The sequence below is a fragment of the Calidris pugnax genome, unplaced genomic scaffold, assembly GCF_001431845.1.
Source record: "Calidris pugnax isolate Ruff unplaced genomic scaffold, ASM143184v1 scaffold244, whole genome shotgun sequence".
NCBI classification, from domain to species: domain Eukaryota; kingdom Metazoa; phylum Chordata; class Aves; order Charadriiformes; family Scolopacidae; genus Calidris; species Calidris pugnax.
Genome location: NW_015091141.1, coordinates 2,677,482 through 2,696,724, shown reverse-complemented (window position 1 = coordinate 2,696,724; position 19,243 = coordinate 2,677,482). Strand labels below are relative to the sequence as shown.

The 19,243-nt window shown below is 46.8% G+C and overlaps 1 protein-coding gene across 1 annotated transcript in view; it reads left to right on the top strand.

Moving 5' to 3' along the window:
• Positions 1–19,243, top strand: part of ANTXR1 (anthrax toxin receptor 1) — a gene marked incomplete at its 3' end in the record, with an annotated part of 116,274 nt that overhangs the window by 48,140 nt on the left and 48,891 nt on the right. Inside the window, exon 13 of the mRNA XM_014958704.1 lies at positions 14,133–14,228. Within this exon, the coding sequence (XP_014814190.1) occupies positions 14,133–14,228 (96 nt within the window). The remainder of the gene's footprint in view (positions 1–14,132; positions 14,229–19,243) is intronic.

Below are 19,243 nucleotides of genomic sequence, written 5' to 3'. Positions count from 1 at the left end.
TTTGGTGGCTCTGAAGCCTAATGAGAAACCCCTCTGGGCAATGCCAGATGTCCTCAAGATGATAAGGTGTCTGTCAGGGGAGGAAAATAAAGGCACGCTGGAGAGACCAGGGTCTTGCACCCGCTGCTTTGAGATGACAAAACAAACCTACCCCAGTTAAACCCAGTTAAACTTCCCCCAGGGGTGGTTAGGGGCTGAGCACACCTTCTGACAGATCCCCCGAGGTGCAGGGCAAGAGGCACGTGCCCCAGGGGGAAGGAGCAGGGAGGGCTGTGTCCTGCTGCCCCACAGTGCTGCAGGAGCCCTGGGGAGCCAGGCTCAGAAGGCAGGGCCAGTTCATCAGTCAGGAGCTCTGAGGACAAAAAGGAGTTTTGCTCGTTGGAGGAATGCACTGATTTCCATTTATCTGTCAAAAACGAGCCAGACACAGGAGCTTGTGGTTGGGCAAAGCGTCTGTTTTATTCAATTATGGAATGCAGATGAAAGCCTCTAGCTCAGGGCAGACTGACTCTGCGTGTGTCGGGCTTGCCTGTGCCCTCTCTGTGGATGGCCTCCACTATTCCTCATCCAAGGTTTTGCTGACTGCACACCTCAGGCTGAGGATTACTGGCTGCCTTCTGGTAAAGCTGCTCACGGGGACTGGGTTTGTTTCAGAAGCAAGAGGGTGATACTGTGTAAATCAGGGGCTGCAGATAGAAGTTTAATCCTGCTCCCCACTAACTCACGTATTTCCCAGTTAAAATAAGACAGGGCTGGCTTGAGTGTAATTTAGGGTGTTTTTTGGCCCAGGCTATGTGACCACTGGCAGCTCCCCCAACAGAACAGGGGAATGGCTGGAACGAGAGTGGTCTTAAGGTTTGGAGACAGCGGGCTGTTTATATGCTCAGCTGGGGGATAAGATGCCAGCATCTCCAGTATGACAAAGCTCAGCTGGCTGGAAGTATTTGATGAATTTGTCTCTTGGCTTGCTTGTCTTGGAGAGTTACTAATTTATTTCTCTGGAGTTGGTTTTTCAATATCTGTACCTTTTAAACCATGTTTTTCTTTCATTGGAAAGTCCCCCATGGGGGAATTTCCATACGGAGGGCAAGGAGGCTGCGTTGTTACTGCATGACCTAAGCACAGGAGAGCAAAGCCATGCAGGGACATCCAGGTGACCTCTGTGGCTGGCAGGAGGTGCTAAATGGCAGCCCTGAACACTGAAGCCTGCGAGGGCCAGGCAGATGTAGGGCAGGGCATTGCTTCTAAAGAAATGTCTTTCAGGCTGTGGCATCACAGTACGTGGAGAGAAGCTGGGCTTGTTCCCCTGTGTTCTTCTGGACAAGATAATCTCTGTTCTGTAGATTTAAAACCCTCTCTGCATCCCTTGGAATCAGTTGTGATGCTTGGACTGAGATTTCAGGAGGAGACTACCCTGAAAGTGTTCTCTAGGAGGCTTTTGGATGAATCCTGGGCATCTGTTTAGCCACGGGGTCCTCCAGTTCTGAGTGTCAAGGAGCTGGTTTGGTGATAAATAATGTTAGGACTTGCCACTATCTGTCTCTGTTGCTTCACAAATTAGACAGAGGCCCCTTCTGAGGGGCAATACCCCTCACCCCCCTTCTGTTGATATTCTTCCTTACCTGGCCCTTGTACTGTAGTTGCACTTGTGGATCTGACTTGCTCCAGGTGCTGTGTGACCCCAGAAGACAAAGCCGGATCCTGTCCCCAAATCTCTGGTGTCTGACTCCTTGCAGCAAGGCTGTTGACTTCATGTTACCATGCTCTTGCTTCAGCCAAGCGCTATCAGCTGTGCAGTGCCTCAGATGGACATCCTCTCCCAGGGTGTCTGCTTTGCAGGGAAATGAGGTGCTGTGGTTCTCTGTTCTGGCAGGGGCCAGAAGAGCCCAGTAACTGAGCAGAGCTGACAGTGACTGCAATAAGGACTTAGAAACAATTGGACACATTTAAGTGTGACTTTACAGTACATGATGGTCTATTTTCACATGCCATGGAAGACTGAATTCTTGTTGCCATGATCAGTTTCCTCTGTTAGCTTTTAATACCAGGGGTTTTTTTTAACATACCTGCATTTACAAAAGAGACATTAAGGCAGAAAATAACGATTCACGTCGCCTCCAGTCCCAGTCTGGAAGTTGACAACTTCTGTTGCTACAGGTGTTGCTGTGGGGTTGCATACTCTCTACCTTTCATCTGACAGACCAGAGTATCTTCATTGGGTGGCAGGTAATTAATGATGAGAGTTTAAAAAGTAGTTTCATTCTATTGCTGACACGAACCTTTGCCAGCTGAAGAACTATAGTCAACTCCCTGCTAAACATAAAAAGCCGATTTTGTAACAGCAATAATGTAAGGCATAGGACCACAAATGCAATGGGGACTGGGCATCCTCTGCTTCCACTTGTGCTAAGGCCAAAAAAAAAATCATAGAATTGTCTGGGTTGGAAGCGACCTTTAAGATCGAGTCCAACCATCAACCGAACTCTGATGAAAACCATCACTAAACCACGTCTCTAAAGATTCTTCTTTCTCAGCTGTTAGTCTCAATGTACCCCCACTTTTCTGTGGGAAGTTGCCCCACGTCAGGCTTTCGTGGTGTGACCACGGTGTGCACTGCCTTCCTCTGCACCTCTTCATGGCTGGTGAGTGGCCGCTGTGGGGGTTGTCCACTGCTTGGAGAAGAATTAGCAAGAAACAGCTGGTGAATTCGGGAAGCTCTTAGAAAGGGATTTAGTCCTGTTCCCATGTCAGGAGATGGAAGAGCTGAAAGAGGGAGAAAGTATTAAATGCTGCTTTCTGAATGTGTAGGTGTGCAGATGTGCCTGGAGCAGGTTGCACACCGAGCACTGTCAGGGTGTGCAATAAAGGAAATAATTTACAAGGCGGCGTTTGAAGCAGGAAGTCCGTCCCGCTCTGCCGGCTGGAGCGCTGCTGCCAAGTCCTCCAGTGTAAAAAGAGAGCATCTCGGAGAGAAGCCAGGATGGGAATTAAAATAAGTCTTTGTTCATTTTCTAAAATGCTCCCAAAAGAGGAAAAACCACTAATGACCTCTTGCACTGGTAACTCTCTGACTCGAAACGGGGAGGGAGGTGAAAACTGCAGGGCTGCGGTGACAGTGTGAAAGAGTCTTCCCTCTCGATGGGAAGAGCAAGGAGCAACACCAGGTGATGTCCCCACACTCCCTGCATCACCTTCTGAGAAACACACGGTGCTTCTCTGCAAGATGGCAAGATGATGGAGGGTCAGATGTGGGCTGGGAGAACATTTTGGTGGCAGGATATTAGACTTACCATAGACTATCATCGATTGAAAGTCATTTTTACTTGCCGTGTGTATCCAGTTCACAATGGATGTGTACCCATGTCACACCCTGTCCCTTCAGGAGGAGGATTTGGGGAATTGCACTTGGAAAAAGGAGTGTCTTTCTGCTGAAAAGGGCCATGTTGGGTCGGGGCAGTTTGGGGAAGCACCTGCATTTGGAAGGCGTATGCAATGTGTGAACTGGGCTTCCCCGTGTAACCTAGAGTCTTCCCTGGTGCCAGCAGATGCCAGCCCCTCCTTACCCGGGATGCTGGTGCTCCAATCCTACTCTTGGCTGGGAAGATCTCAAGGTGGCTAAACACACTGCCAGGCAGTTAGCCCTTCCACCGTCCTGGGTAGGATTCCTGATTCTGGAAACCAGAAGGGAGGTGCTGGCGAGCAGCAGGACTAAGGTCCTTGGCTGTGGAAAAGGGGCTTCTTGAAACTACTGGTGTGGAAGCGGATGGATGCAATGGCTTATTGCACCACTGATGGCAACGTGGGGTGAGAGAAGTTCTTGCACAGGCAGATTAGAGAGCTGGTTATCTTACCATGAAGCAATTATCTTGGTGGCAACCATTAATAAATGGTTTGGGATGATGGGTGAGGTGGCAGGTGGGGAACCGGCCTGCCCTTTTTTCTGGAAACAGTCCCTCTGGTCCCACATTTCCAGTGGCAAGGGTGCAGGAGCCACTGGAGTCAGCAGAAAAGGAGAACTCGGTCTCTCAACCTCAGCAGGGTCTGCAGTTGACAAAAGGAGGCAGGTATTGGCACAGCTTTACTGCATCCAGGTATCTTGGATTTTTTCCTGTGGCTCTTTGAAAGGCTGCAGGAATTTGCACCTTTGAGTTAAACAACAGTGGATGGATTTGATCTTTAAATAAGAAAAAAAGGAAAAGTTAGGAAAAATCAAGAAATCACTGCAGGCTTGTAGTAAAAACTAATGATGCCCTTCATTGAAGGGTTTTTTATTCAGAAGGAATGTAATTCAGTGCCAAAGCAGGGTTTTTTTCAATTGTGACTTTGTTCTGGGCTGCACAGTTAAGAGTCTGCTGGTTATCAGTGTTCCTGAGTCTGCAGGCAATTAGCGTGCATTCGTTAGTGTATCAATAGAGGCTTTATGAAGCTGCAGAGTAAGCGTAATGAGCACTTTCCTCGGCCCTTGACCTGAACATTATTAGCTGAGGTATTGCTCTGTGGGAACTGAGGGCATAAAATTTCTGGTTTGCTTCTAAAAGAAATGGCTCTTAAATGTTTTATGCTGTGAATATAATAGGCAGTGAATGTTTTTGCTAACACAGGTCACCCTAAGAGTTAAATGTGAGGATTATTTCCATCTAATATTGTTACATGGGCTGTTTTATAATACCGTCCAGAGTGGTAGGCGTCCTACAAACAGCCTGTTCCTGTGGTTTGGAAAGTAGGGATTCACCAAAGAGACCAATAAATTGGGGGTGGGGATGGGGACAGAATCACAGAATGGAAGTTTTGAGAAGTTTTAGTTTGGAAACATCAGAATAGTTTGTGGATATGCAGACCTTTTCCTGTGACAGTGCTGCAGTTAACTACAAAACACGTGCTCTAATCTCTGCGCACACGTACACCTCTGCGAGTGAAGCCCCATTCCACATTTCAGCTGGAACAGAGCACTTTTTGAAACAAAAAGGTTGATTTTATTGAAATGTTTTTTCCGTTGAAAATCTGATTTCAATTTAAACTGAGTTTCAGAAGGAAACTTCTCCCCAACACGTCTTGCTGTGAGGGTCAGGCCGTGCTGGCGCGCTCTTCCCTTTGTCGGGCTCAGGACAAGGTGCTGGTGAGGAACTTGGGGGGGGTTCAGGAACATCAGCTCAAGGAAGGGGCTCCCAAGGTGGTGTTTTTTTTAAAGTGCTGCTGAAATGCTACGAATGTCATCGGTGTGCACAGAGGGAAGACCTTCCAGAGCGGTACATGCTGTTTTCCTTCCTTTCCTGCCTAGCAAAGAAGTAAACCCAAATCATGCCGTAAATGGTTGCTGTTATGACAAAGCCTTAATTCCACAGAATTTTGTCTGCTGTTATTCCAGTTGCTATTTGCCTCCTGAAATGGATTTAACATACTTCTTCTTAAGTGCTGCCTTCAGGCACAAATGGAAACCGAAATAACTGCTTCGGCTTCACCTCAGAGGATTTGTTCAGCTACAGGGGACAGGAGGTGGCTGTTTGAGAGCAGGAGCCTCCTCACCCTCCTCGGTCACAGCAGCAGCACCGATGACCAGCCATGGGCTGTCGGGGGGAGCATCGAGCTGCTGCCATATTTCAGTGCATGCGTGGGTAGAGATTGAACCTAAACAGAGAACTTGAGGACTCTGCCTTCATACTGGGGGATTTCAGACCCATGATCTCCCAGCCACGAAGCCAAGGCTCGTGCACTCAGGACAAGGAGGACTGGAGGACAAAACATGACGCCTGAGCAGATGCTGTGACTTCTGCCATGGCTGCAGGGTGAGGTTATAGAGATGCTTTGAGCAACCTGCTCTGGTGGGAGGTGTCCCTGCCCAGGACAGGGGGGTTGGAACTCGATGATCTTTAAGGTCCCTTCCAACCCAAACCATTCTATGATTCTTTGATCCTATGATTCTATGCTCCTCTGCAGTTAGAGAGCTCAAGGCTTGCAGTGCAGAGGTCCTGCTCCCCTTCATCTCCGCTGCTTCCTGCAGTGAGGCTGTTAAATTTGTGACCCCTGATTTTTGGTGATTAACAGGTAATGGCATGACGAGCAGAGACCTGAGCAGATGTTCAATGGCATGAAGTCTTACCGCTATTTTTAGCCTTGGCTCAACACAGGTCTCTTGGTGGTGAAATTCAGGGGTGAGAAGCTTTTTATCAGAAACAGTAACAGAATTTGGAGTGTTTTACCAAACCAGATGGGATGTCCATATGTGAGAATCCAAAGGGACAGCAAAGGACTTTGGACTCATCATTTCCGAATGGGGAGGTGCCTGACATCTGAAGACCATGCAATCCCAGTCCCAATGGAGAGCACATACAGCTAAAGAGGGGAAGCCCAGGAATCTGCAGGGTTTTCTTCATAAACCATCCCACCAGACCCTGTTGTATTTACTGCAGGGTCCCAGATGGCAATGCCCCTTGGGGGAGGCCTGAGCCTGGGAATGAACAAACTTGAATTCTGCCATTAGTTCTGCCATATCTGCCTTTCAGAATTCTTGCTAACACTTCTATTTAGCTGGAAGTCTTTAAGTATTTATTCAGAAGGAAAAGTTCAGCTTGTTTTCATAAGCATAAACACTGCAATCGGGGATTAGAGAATTGTTTACCCTGCCCAAAGATCTTTTCTTGTAACAGAGGGAGTAATGATTGTTCCTCCTTTCCACTGTGTGTTTGCCTGCTCTGTTTGGAGTGTGAACTCTTCAGGACAAGGGTTGTCTCTTGCTGTGGGTTTATACAGCCCGTGCTGAAGTGAGGCTTCGTTGGTGTTCATGCTGAGCGGAAAGCAAATAACGTAGGATGCTGGAAAAGTCTTCTGTAAGCAGGCTCTCGTCTCTTTTCAGCTCTAGAAGGAGAGGAGCAAAACAGATCATTGCCAGAAGGACATCTCATTTCTCAGCACAGTGAACATGGCAAAGGGAGCTGAGAACACCTATATATATAGGGGATGCGGTGCACCCTCAGTAAGTTTGCAGATGACACCAAGCTGGGTGGCAGTGTCAACCTGCTGGAGGGTAGCAAGGCTTTGCAGAGGGATCTAGACAGGCTGGATGGATGGCCTGAGGTCAACGGGATGAGGTTCAACAAGGCCAAGTGCCGGGTCCTGCCCTTGGGTCACACCAACCCCCTGCAGCGCTACAGGCTGGGGGCAGAGTGGCTGGAGCTGCCTGGCAGAAAAGGACCTGGGGGTGTTGGTCACCTGTTGGCTGAACATGAGCCAGCAGTGTGCCCAGGTGGCCAAGAAGGCCAATGGCATCCTGGCCTGTGTCAGGAACAGCATGGAGAATAGGACTCAGGAGGTGATGGTCCCCCTGTACTGGGCACTGGGGAGGCCCCACCTCAAGGGCTGTGTCCAGTTTTGGGCCCCTTCCCACAGAAAAGACCTTGAGGTGCTGGAGTGTGTCCAGAGAAGGGCAATGGAGCTGGTGAGGGGTCTGGAGCACAAGTCTTGTGAGGAGAGGCTGAGGTAGCTGGGGGTGTTGAGCCTGGAGAAAAGGAGGCTGAGGGGAGACCTTCTCGCGCTCTCCAACTCCATGAAAGGAGGGTGTAGCCAGGGGGGGTCGGTCTCTTCTCCCAAGGGACAGGCCATGGGACAAGAGGAAACATCCTCAAGTTGCACCAGGGCAGGTTCAGATTGGAGATTAGGCCTTGGAGTGGGCTGCCCAGGGAAATGGTCAAGGCACCATCCCTGGAGAGATATAAAAGACGGGTTGATATAGCGCTTGGAGACATGACTTAGTGATGTGGGTGTGGTTTGGGGATTTTGGTTGGGTTTGGTTTTTTTTGTTTTTTTTTTCCAGAGTTCAGTTGATGGTTGGCCCTTTCCAACCTAGACAATTCTATGATTCTATACTGGGTGACCTAGAACATACATTTCTTGCTTCATTCCCTGCTGAGCTTGGCTCCTACTCGAGCAGCTCCACGTAGACGCCGATCAAAGGGGCCAGCGCTGCGGAACAGTGCCTTCAGTGAGATTTCATTTCCATCTAGAAATTAGGCCAGATTGTTTCTGTTATATTAAAAAAAAAATCCCGTGTGTGATAAAATAAATGATCAACATCAGTTTCAGTGGCTGTGATGGAACAGTCCCCAGGAGAGTCGGGCAGGAATGGAGAGCGTTTCCTTCACAGTGAAAGCTGCCCGAGTCTCTGGTGCGAAAAGGCAGGGTCATCCTCGGGCTTCCCCTCCCCTACCGACTAAAGGGCATTTAAAGCTCTTTCCCCTTTCTCTCCTGGGAGAAAACCTGTCAGATTTTTGGATGCTCATTCAAAACTGTAGTCAAGATTTTCATAAAGCTTTTAAAAGCTGTTCATTCTTTTCCTGCTAACACCTCTGGAGGCTTTCAGTGTGATACTGCTCTTACTGCTTGTAAAATGTAAAATGTAAAAACATTACTTTTTTTTTTTTTTATGTACGTGACACTGGGCTGGGATACAGGAGCCGTTCACATCTTCCCTGCCTCTGGAATGACATTAACCATATTTCTTCTCTTTGTAAAGGGAAAGAGGTACCAGGTGCATCTAATAAATGTGCTCATGTACCGTGGCTGAGGAGCAAATGGGCTGGTGATGCCCAGGGAGGTGGTGGAGTCCCCATCCCTGAAGGTATTTAAGAAACGCATAGACGTGGCACCTCAGGGCATGCTCTAGTGCCCGGGATTGTTGGGTTGTGTCTGTGGGTGGGTGTGGTTTTGGGTTTTTTTGTTGGTTTTTTTTTTTTGGTTTTTTTTTTTTTGGTTGGACTTGATGATCTCAAAGGTCCCTTCCAACCATGAATATCCTGTGATTCTGTGATCTAAAGTGCCCAAGGTTTCACAGTGCTACCTGTTACTGAAGTTGTTAGTGCAGAGTCCCTCTGAAGTGAGATGTGGTTCTGCGGCTGTTCCTGGTTCTTGGTGGCCAAGCAGACAGTTCCACACACCAGGCCCTGAAGGACCGGTGGCAGTTTTCAGCCTGCCTTGGGGGTGACACCGTGGGGCTGCAGGACAGCCTTAGGTCCTCTGCTGCCCTTACCAGCTGGAAAGGCTCCCCAGGCTCTTCTGCCCAGCGCGGGGTCCTCAATCCCCAGAGCAGGCAGCGAGAGAGCCCATGGCTTCTGTTTGCTGGAGCAGTGGGTGCAGAACCAGAGCAAACAGAGTATTTAGGCCTCCTACTCCCAGTGAAGTCTGTAGGAGTTAGAACTAAATCCTTCTACTCAACCCAGCCTTTAAGGTAAAGCCAAGTGCTTGCTGCATATATTTATCAGAAGTCCGTCCCTCTTAGGCATAGCATGGAGTCAGCACATTTAAACACATGCTTAAAGTTAAATCCATTTATTGCTGTGGTAACAAGCTGCCCACCTCCCTCTCCCTGGGAATCACCGGCGCGTTCGTTCTTCAGGCACGGGACACAAGCACATTTGTTAGATGCACCTGGTACCTCATTCATCACTCCTGCATGTCAGTAGTCAGAGCTTTTGAGGGTCTCTGCACTTCGGGGTTGTTATTCCAGGTTACCTTTCTGGAATAGCTAATGCACGCTGCAAATGCCAGGGCAGTAAAGTGAGAAACTAGGAAATAAAATCTTAAACAAAAATAAGAAGATTGGAAAAAACAAACCAAACCAAAACCAACCACAACAAAAAAATCTGGTGCATGGTAGCATTTTTTGGAAAACCATCCAGAATAAGCCACAGTTCCACTGCAATACCAGTGAAATGATTGATGTTTTTTTTATGAATGGATTTGTGTTTGCTTCTGTGTTAGAAGCATCGAGGATGTCTGAGATGAAGTAGGGGACTTAAAATCACATGTTCTTTCATAGTTTTGTGTCTCAGCTTGAGTGTGTACATGCTTCCTGGCACAAAATTGGAGAAGTTTGGTCTTGCGCAGGGGTTTGGGAAGGCAATAGCAAAAGAACTCTGGAGGATGAGTTATTTCCTCTGTGGAGTGACCATCACTGTCAGGTCAGCCCTGTTGGCTGACTGTTAAACACCTGTTTTATCTTCCCAGGGCTTGTGTGCCCGAGAGCAGGGGTTTCCTTTGTAGGCCAGCTCACGTCTGCAGGTTTGGGTGGATTTAAGGAAATGGGTAGATTTAAGGAACCTGCCTGTGCTGTTTGCTGGGCAAGACCTTGCTGTCCCTCCCCCTGGCAGCACCAAGAGGGGCTGGCTTTGCGTCTTGGGACAAAAGGGTTCCCCAGTCACAGCCTGAGTCTTCACAGAATCACAGAATCTTCATGGTTGGAAGGGACCTTTGAGATCATCGAGTCCAACCACCAAAAAAAAAAACCAACAACTAAACCCACAACCAAAAAAACCCAAAAAAACCCAAAACCACACCCACCCACAAACAGACACAAACCAACAATCCCGGGCACTAGAGCATGCCCTGAGATGCCACGTCTATGCGTTTCTTAAATACCTCCAGGGATGGTGACTCCACCACCTCCCTGGGCATCACCTCCCTGGGAATCACCAGCCCATTTGCTCCTCAGCCATGTCTACATGTTTCTTAAATCCCTCCAGGGACGGCGACTCCACCACCTCCCTGGGCAGGCTGTTCCAGTGCCTGACCACCCTCTCAGGAAAGTCATTCTTCCCAATGTCTAATCTAAACCTCCCCTGCCCCAACTTCAGACCATTTCCTCTGCTCCTGTCGTTATTCCCTTGGAAGAAGAGACCAACCCCCACCTCTCTACACCCTCCTTTCAGGGAGCTGAGGTCTCCCCTCAGCCTCCTCTTCTCCAAACTAAACATGCCCAGATCCCTCAGCCTCTCCTCGTATGACTTGTTCTCTAGACCTCTCATGGCCTATAACACTCCCAGAATAACTGCTGAGTGAAAACACATATACGTACACACACTCTCCTGTGTACGAGGAAATGCCTCCAATGCTTCCTGCTTCAGATTTCTTGTTTTCTCTATATATCTATATTTTACAGTGTCTTCCCAAGGTGGTTTTCCATCCTACTTCAACCGCCAGCATTACCTGTAGCACTTTCTTGGTCTTGTTGGACCCTGGCAGGGAGCAGGAGGCTCTGAGGCACAGCTGTCCTGCTTCCTCCACCAGCTTATTTGTCCCAAAGACCACATGGTAGAGCTTTACCATGTCAGACGTGTAGTGTCAGTCAAAGAGCCTGCTCTTTTTTCCTATTACCATTTCTTGCTACAATGGCGAGGCATTTCGGAACAGTGACTCCAGGCTCCATCCAGGTTTTCGGCAGTTGTTGGGAAGCAGGTTGCTGATGGTTTTGACCTTGGGTGTCCCACCGGACCCCTGAGCTGTCGGCTCTTCCTCAGCCGCTCGGTGAAGGGAGCTTTGGGCTGTTGATCTCACTGTGGGTACAGGTGGCCCCGTTCCATCACCGTGTAAGTGCTTGTGGAGAATCCCCATGGGAAAGCAGCACTGATTTCAGGTAACCACAGGTATTTAGGGACACACCACGCTTTTTCTCCATAGATATTTTTATATGGAAAATTCACTAGTTTAGTGTTAAAAATCTTGGAGTTTTTTTGTTATTTTTTTTTCCTTTAAAATGAAATTTGTTTCCTTGGTTTGAAATGACAGCCTTTATTCAATAAGTGTTAAACACAGCTCATTGAATTATTCCGTGGTTCAGTGTTTCCATGAACATACATATTGTTCTTCCAAATTTTGATTAAAAGAAATAATGGAATGAAAACACATTTCAAATGCTTCAGCCCTTTTTAGCCAGCTATAGGACTGGGAGAAAGATTTCAAGATGTTAGTGGAACTTTTGCAAACTATTTTAGCAGGCAGATTTCCCTTCTTGTTTATTATTGGGCTTGCCTATGTGGCAGTTTCCATGTACTCGTAGTTCTAGCTGTATAAAAACCATCGCTGTCACAGAATCGTCGCTAAATTGTAGCAGAAACTGATGAAAAAAAGATAAAACAAACCAACAGCAGAATTCAGGCCACGGTGGATGATTGTAGCAGGATGTATTGTGCATATATGCTTTGTCCTGCTCTGACTCGCCAGGTTTCTCCATGCCACATTTGCTGCAGGGACAGCCCAGTCGGAGCAGATGGAGATGGGACCTACAGTTCCTCGTCAAGGGTCTCAGCCTGATACTTCGTAGCTATGGCTAAGCCCAGAAAATTCAGTTCATATTTGTCTGGAATGTTTTGATGTTTGTTCAAATATAAGAACAGGAATTAATCTAGCCAGAATTATATCTATTTTTTGAGGGGGTGGTGATGTTCTGGTTTTGATATCAGAGGAGGGCTTATTCCTGCAGACCTGCCAGACGGCGCTGGCTTTAGTGAGAGGCGTTACCTGAGTGACAAATACAAGATTTGGCAAATCAAAACCTTTTAAGTCCTGGGGACTGCTCTGGTGCTGTGATGCTGTGGTACACAGAATGCTGGCTGGCCACACCAGCTGCCTTGCACAAGAAACAGATGTGTTAGGGTAATGTAAACTGGTCTTTTACAAATTATCTTGGGGCGGGGAAGTAAAAATAAATTCTGTTTAAACAAAAAAAAAATTATCTCCAGAACAAAATAGTTAAAAGGCCACTGTAATTTCTTTTATATTTTTGCAAATTTATTTTGGAGTATTCTAAATGACAAAATACTTGTTTCAATATAGGGGCAAAAGGGGCAGACAGCAATTAGACACAGCAAAGACCCAGGATTACATTTTCTAAAGCACTGAGTATCAGCAGGTTCCATTTTGCAGTTGATGGATGGGGCTTTATGCTGTCTGTCCAGAGGAACAGCCCCAAACGTACAGCTTCTTCTTCTCAAATGAGCTTTTATTTTGTGCTGGGGTCCAAGTTCCATTTCCAGAGCTGTCCTGGGTGAATTCCTCTCCTATGTGGACAGCATGGATGATCTCTCTTCTGTTGCCAAGTGTCAAAGATCAGGTTGTCTTGATCGAAGTTCTCCAGAAATTCCTTCTGCAGCAGAAGAGAGTCTGGAAAATGCTGTCAGCCATTTTTCCATTCCTCTTCCCATTACGGTGTGATGGGAGATCATCTGGCCGTTGAATTGCAGTGACTTAACCATGCACCCAGTCTTCCCATCCTACAGGTCAGGCTGCTCTTGAACGTGTCCCTCATCTGGCATTGGGAGAAGGACACTTGGGTGGGGATGTTTAAGAGTCTGGCTGTTACATCCCGAACATCTCAGCCGGGCTGGAGTCAGGACTGCCTGCTTGCTGAGCTGGGGAGAGGAGGGTGCTGGGAGGAGTGGGATCGAGGAGCTGGCACCCCTCCGGGAGCCAAGAACATCTGCTTCGGGTTAAATCCAAGCAACAAGAAATAACACACTTTGGGTCGTGATTGCTGCATTGTGCAGCAGCTTGTGTTGGTCATCGATATCAGAGAATTGCAAATGCCTTTTTAAATGGGGGAATTATCCCAGTCAGAGGGGAAAGCTGCATTGTGCAGCAGCTTGTGTTGGTCATCAATATCAGAGAATTGCAAATGCCAATTTGGGAATTATCCCAATCAGAGGGGGAATGATCTTCTAGAGCTAATGGCTGCTGATGTGGAAACCCCTGTTTGTTGTCGCCACGGTGTGTGTGTTCCTCTCCTTGAAAAGCTCATGGCAGGAGCATCCTGCCTTGGCCTGCTAAGAAGAGCAGGATGACCTGAGTCATGGCTCCACAGAGATCTGCCTTCAAGTTTTCTGTTTGGAATACACTTCCATTCTAACAACACTTTCAAGTTTATACTGCAAGAGGGGAGAAGAGCTGCAAAGAACGAGAAGAGCTGCAAAGAACAGGGAATGCTTAAACTGCCATGAAACACTGTGCTGGGAGCTCGCTCTTAAATATTTTTTTTCAGTCCTCAGAACACTCTGAGGAATATTACATTAGTTTTGATCTGAAGTGAAATATGTGTTTTATGTAATTGTGAGGTTCAGAAAATCGTGACAAAATCTGTAACTCTCTGTGAAGGGAACTAGAGGTCTCGGCCTCTTTGCAACGAGGGGAGGGGGTGTGGGTGCCACGTTCAGATGTATGAGGGGGGAGGAAAACTGCATTTTGTCTGAAAAATAAATGGAGTGTGGCAATGGTCTCTTTGACATGTACTTGCCTGGAAGCAGGATACACAGGGGAGGTACCATGGAGGGGGAGCTACTGATGCTCACAAATTCTCTGTGTTTCCCTTCCAGTCAGATGGGACCATCCTGGCTATTGCTTTGTTGATCCTCTTCCTCCTGCTGGCGCTGGTTCTTCTCTGGTGGTTCTGGCCTCTTTGCTGCACAGTGGTAAGTGACAGAAATCATTAGCACAAAACAGCAATTCAGTGTTGTCTGAATGTAAGAAGTGAGTGGGAAGGAGGCAAAGTTTTCCAGTTAGAAGGAGCACAGGACTGGTCAGTGAACAAGGCGGTGTTTCTTCCATTGCTGGCACTGGTTTGTGCTTCTATTTCATCTGCCTGACCTTTGGATTATCCCATGAAACAGCAATGTTGCTAACATAGACCTGTATAGGAGCTTCTTAGTCTTATTCATTGGGCACAAAATGGAAATGGTTTGCAGAACTGTGTTAGTTGCTGGGCTTTTTTAGGAAGGAATGGCTTTTCTGGATTTTTTAATTCCTGTGTCAGTGTCCCAGTGCTGGAGAGTTCCCATAGAAGGAGCTCCGTGCTGAACCCCAGCTGGAATCCTTGTTGTGCCTCAGGTACAACGGAAAGACTTTTCTAAGTGTGCAAATTTTTGCCAGATTAACTTTTTTCCTTGGTCACCATGTCTGAAAAGCACTTTGAAATATCCAAATGATGGTTTCAGTAGAACTATGACTGTACTTCACTGAGCAACATCTTTCCTCTGTGATTTTCACAAAATACCCTGAAGTGCTAAAAGCACAGTCCCAGAGTTAATAATTGAAAAAGGCAGATGGGAATCGGGAGAAAAAGGGAGAGAAGGAGGAGGTCATGGGAGGCAAGAAGGAAATCGCAGGACTCGAGACAAGCTTTTCTCTCACACGTGACCCTGCTGTTTGTCTGCAAAGACCTGTCATTCCCCTGCACATCTCTGGTCATCCCCTCGGGCTGCCTTTTCCAGTGAAGGTCAGGACAAAGGCTGAATTATTGTGGAACACACAATACAGTGAAGCTCTGCTCTTGCTTTGGGTCTTGTTTGCGCTGCAAATATAGAATAAGAATTAGGGATGTACAAATGTCAGCAAAATTGGAGTCTGGTTTTGGTGACTGGCTGCATGTAATGTTTCAGATGCTGCTTTTAAGACTGCCCAAACCAGCTCCAGTTTCTGGGTCACTATCATTATTCCTGATTTTAAATCACTTGCCCAGTGCTGTAAATTTGCACCATGTTGTCCCAAACCTACCATCCGGTGCTGAGAGCTTTGGAGCCACAAACTGCAGGAGCAGTCCCGTTTGAGGATGCGTCTTTGTGGTGAGATTTATTCTCTGTCTAGAACAAGGATGGAAATCTCACAGGAAAGATCTTAGTTGTCTATTTCTGTTTCTGGCTAGAAATGCTGAGGGTAAAATGCTGCTTTTCACAGTAGTTTGGCACCTCTGTCCTGAGATGAAAACCAGAAGGGAAAAAATATTTATTTGGACAAATATTTTCAGAACAATAAAAAAATCAGTTCTAAGAAAGGACAAAGGATTAGCAGTGTGGTAGGTTGTCAGAGTTATTTGTGTAAACTACATGGCACGTTCCCAGAAATGTTGGACAAACTCCTTTGTTGGTGCATCTGCGTCGAAGTCAATGGGGATGTGCCCTGTACAGATGTTTACTCCTGGATTTGGAGGAGATTTGAGGTGATATAGGGGAAGGGCTCTAAGTGATGCTGCCATGTTAAGGTTCTGTTACAGGAGAAAGATGAAGCTAGTAAGAAAAAGGCATACATAAAAGCATTAGGGCATGGAGTAATGGGAATATGGAGCTATGCATTGCCAGGGTAGTTTGGGTCTGCTGCAGTGGAGTGATAGGACAGTGGTCATCTCACAGCGTTCTTGAAGTGTGAGAAATGCAGTGCAGATAAGCAAGGGGAGTACAGCAGGGATAGGGAGTCTCTTGTCCACATGAAACTTTATGAGCATAATATTTTCCAGATTTAAATTCTGTACTTAAAAATTTGTTGTAGATAAAAGCTTTTCCTCACCCTCTCTCCTCTTTTACCTCCCACATTCCCTTTTAGCAAGGTCTCCAAGTGGGGACTATCTCACTGATATTTTCCAAATGTAAGTAAGTCAAACACATCCCTCTACTTGCTGGAATGATTTTAATTCAAGAGCCTGTATGAAATCTCCTCCGTCTCTCCGGGCTGGCAGGCCAGTACGTTTGGCAGTAGATCAGCAGCCGAGATACCTCCCTGTGTATTGCTTACCCAAAGATTCCGTGAATTAACGATAAATCCACTGAGGTGTACCCAGCGTGTTTCGCTTGGGGCAGGGAGAAGGGGAGCAGAGCAGCACTTATTTACTCGTTTGGTAATGGCACATTGAGGAATGCAGCGTTGTCAGAAGCACAGAGTGAATTAAGGGCAGAGGAACTGGCTTGCACAACAGACAAGAGGCAGCAAGAAATAACCTCTAATAATCAAACCGCAGAGCCAGAGACACTGCTGTGGATTCGAGCCCAGGGACGTTTTGGAGATAATGGTGTATGTGTCCAGGGAAAAAAAGAAAAAAGCACAACAAACTTTTTTCTTACCGAGTATAAATTTGTTTCTGAGTGACAAGCACATTTCTAAACCCTGAAATTCCTCTTGGCGTGCTTTTTAATTAAATAGGAATCATTATGATCCAGCAGTTCTTCAGGAAAGACATCAGGCCAGCTTCGTCCCTGGAGTAAATGGACTGAAGTCAATAGACTTACTCTGGAGGTTTATCTGGAACCCAGTATCTCCTTGGCATGCACCCATAAAGAAATGCTGTTTCCAAGTGTATCCAAGTTTATTGGTCTCAGAAGTATTCTGGGATGAAATCTGGAATTTACCACTCGGTTTACAGTAGATGCATTTGTTGCTTAGTGGATCAGAACAATAATTAGGTTTTTGTTGTGCCTGATACCAGCACAGGCAAAATTTCCCTTGATACCTGTGGGGGAATATTCCAAAAGCATCGGAGCCAGGTGCGAACCTTTCCAAAGGTTTCGAGGATGTTTATTTAACAACAACAGAAAACAAAGCTAATTCTGCCAAGCTGCCATCCCCAGCACTGTGCACGTTAGAAGGATGATGGCAAATACAATAGTGGGATGACCCTGCATTTCCTGGGCAGAGCATATCTGTATCTGCCAAATATCAGTAGATGCCAGATCTTGGCCTCGTCCATGTCAGCGTGTCTTCTTCTTGTCTTCCCATTCCCCCTCTGTCCTGAACACTGCACAGCCTGAAGGAGCCCAAGCGATCGTAGGAGTCAGAGGGTTTGCAAGAGGCTGTTTAGGTGCCCAAGGGTGAAATTATCCCAGGTAGGAGGCCAACATAAGGCTCAGGTTTACTATTGATGTATTTTAATATAGATGTAAGCCAAATAGATAATAAGCCTCCAAAACCATCTTAAGGAGGATTTTGCAGGCACATGTTAATTGGCTTGGAAATAAGGCTGGCTAAAGTGTTTTGGACATATAGTGAAGGCATAATTAATACAATAGTTGGAAGGCTGGTGTGTGCTGGGTCCATTTCTCTGTGCAGCACCACCCTGAGCACGTGTCTCCCACAGAGACTGAAACCCAGCAGGTGAGTGAGTTGTGTCTGGGCTCTGCATCTGATCAGGAGCCACAGCCCGGGCAGAGCTGACGTGGTGGCTGCAGTCAGCCTGTCTCGAGCCTTGGGCTGAGCCTTCGCCAGGGCCGTCCAGGGGCTAAAATGCAGAGGATATGAGTGAAATATCTCCCTGGTGCAGCTGAGACTCTGAGACTCAAAGCATTTCCCCACACGCTTTTCCATCACATTTTAAAATTACAATTTTATGAGGTAAATATGAGTCTTTGCCTCCCTTATGTGTATGCCTCCCACCATACAGTGTGGTCTGAGCGGCGAGGGCATGAGAAGCTGGTCTGTGTTAATTGCCCACTTAAATATATACACCATCTTACTCATCTTTATACTGCAGCTTTTTAAAATACAGGGGTGTGGCTGGAATATAAATGAGGTGTTGGTATTTAAGCATCTAACACCAGTTTTAACTTCAGAGCTGCTTTCTGGAAGGAAGCATGGAAGAACCCAGCAATTTGTTTGGCTCTCAGTCTGTACTGCAGCTGACCAGAAGTTTTGGAAACAAAAAAGCTGGATGGAGAAAATACAGAAAATATATATTAAAACCACATGAAAATCATGGCTAAACTGGAGGAAGAGGAGGGGAGGAAATGGATAGACTCTGCAGCAACCCTGAAGAGTCATAAAAGTAGATGGTGCATGATGCTTGATGGAGATTACTTACAAGGGTCCGCAGATTCTGATTCCCACCCATTCCCATGTGTGTGAGGCACAGTTTTTCCACAGTTATGATGATTTTGGGAGAAGGGAGCATAGCACCGTGAATCATCTGAAACATTTTTGAGATAAACCAAGAGAAAGAAACACAAACGTGCAGAAAGAAGTTGTTTGTGGACCCTGCAGTCCCTGCCTTTGGTTCAGGTCTGAGCTGTTGAGCCAGGAATTCCCGTAGTATAACGTGGTAGAGTTTCACTAAATTTATTGGAGCTTATTGTGGTGTGTAAAATCCAAGCTCTGAGTCCATGCAGGCTGCCACAAAAAAAAAACTTCATTTATAGCAGTCAGTCCCAAATGTTTGGAGGTAGCGCTGTCATTGTAGGTTTAAAGTAGTGTAAATACCAGAATCTGACTTTGCCATTGCTGTGCACAAAGGGCAGAGGGAGGACAAAGACAATCTCATTAATCATCCAGAGCACTCACAGCACTTCTCTGTCCCTCTCCTCCTCCTGTCAGTCCAACCAGGAAGGTTCAGGTATGGATATAATGCTCTATAACTAGCTGTCTCTAAAAAGGCTGGTGTGGATCCCAGAAGTAGCATGTGCCATTTTGCGTGGGCTAATCCCGTCAGCTCTGCAGCAGCCCAGGGCTAATGGAACAGTGTGTGTGCCTGGTACTGAACCTGGGGATTTAATGTGCCCCTGTGATGTCTCGTTGCCAAAAAGTTAAAGCCAAATTTTCCAAAGTGTCCATCAGTTATGGGGCGTTCCAAACTGACAGATCTGCACAGAGTTCCCTTTTTGGAAATCACTGAGTGCTGCCTCTGAGAGTTAGGAAGGTGCAATTCGCCTTTAGATGATGTGCCTGGGCTTCA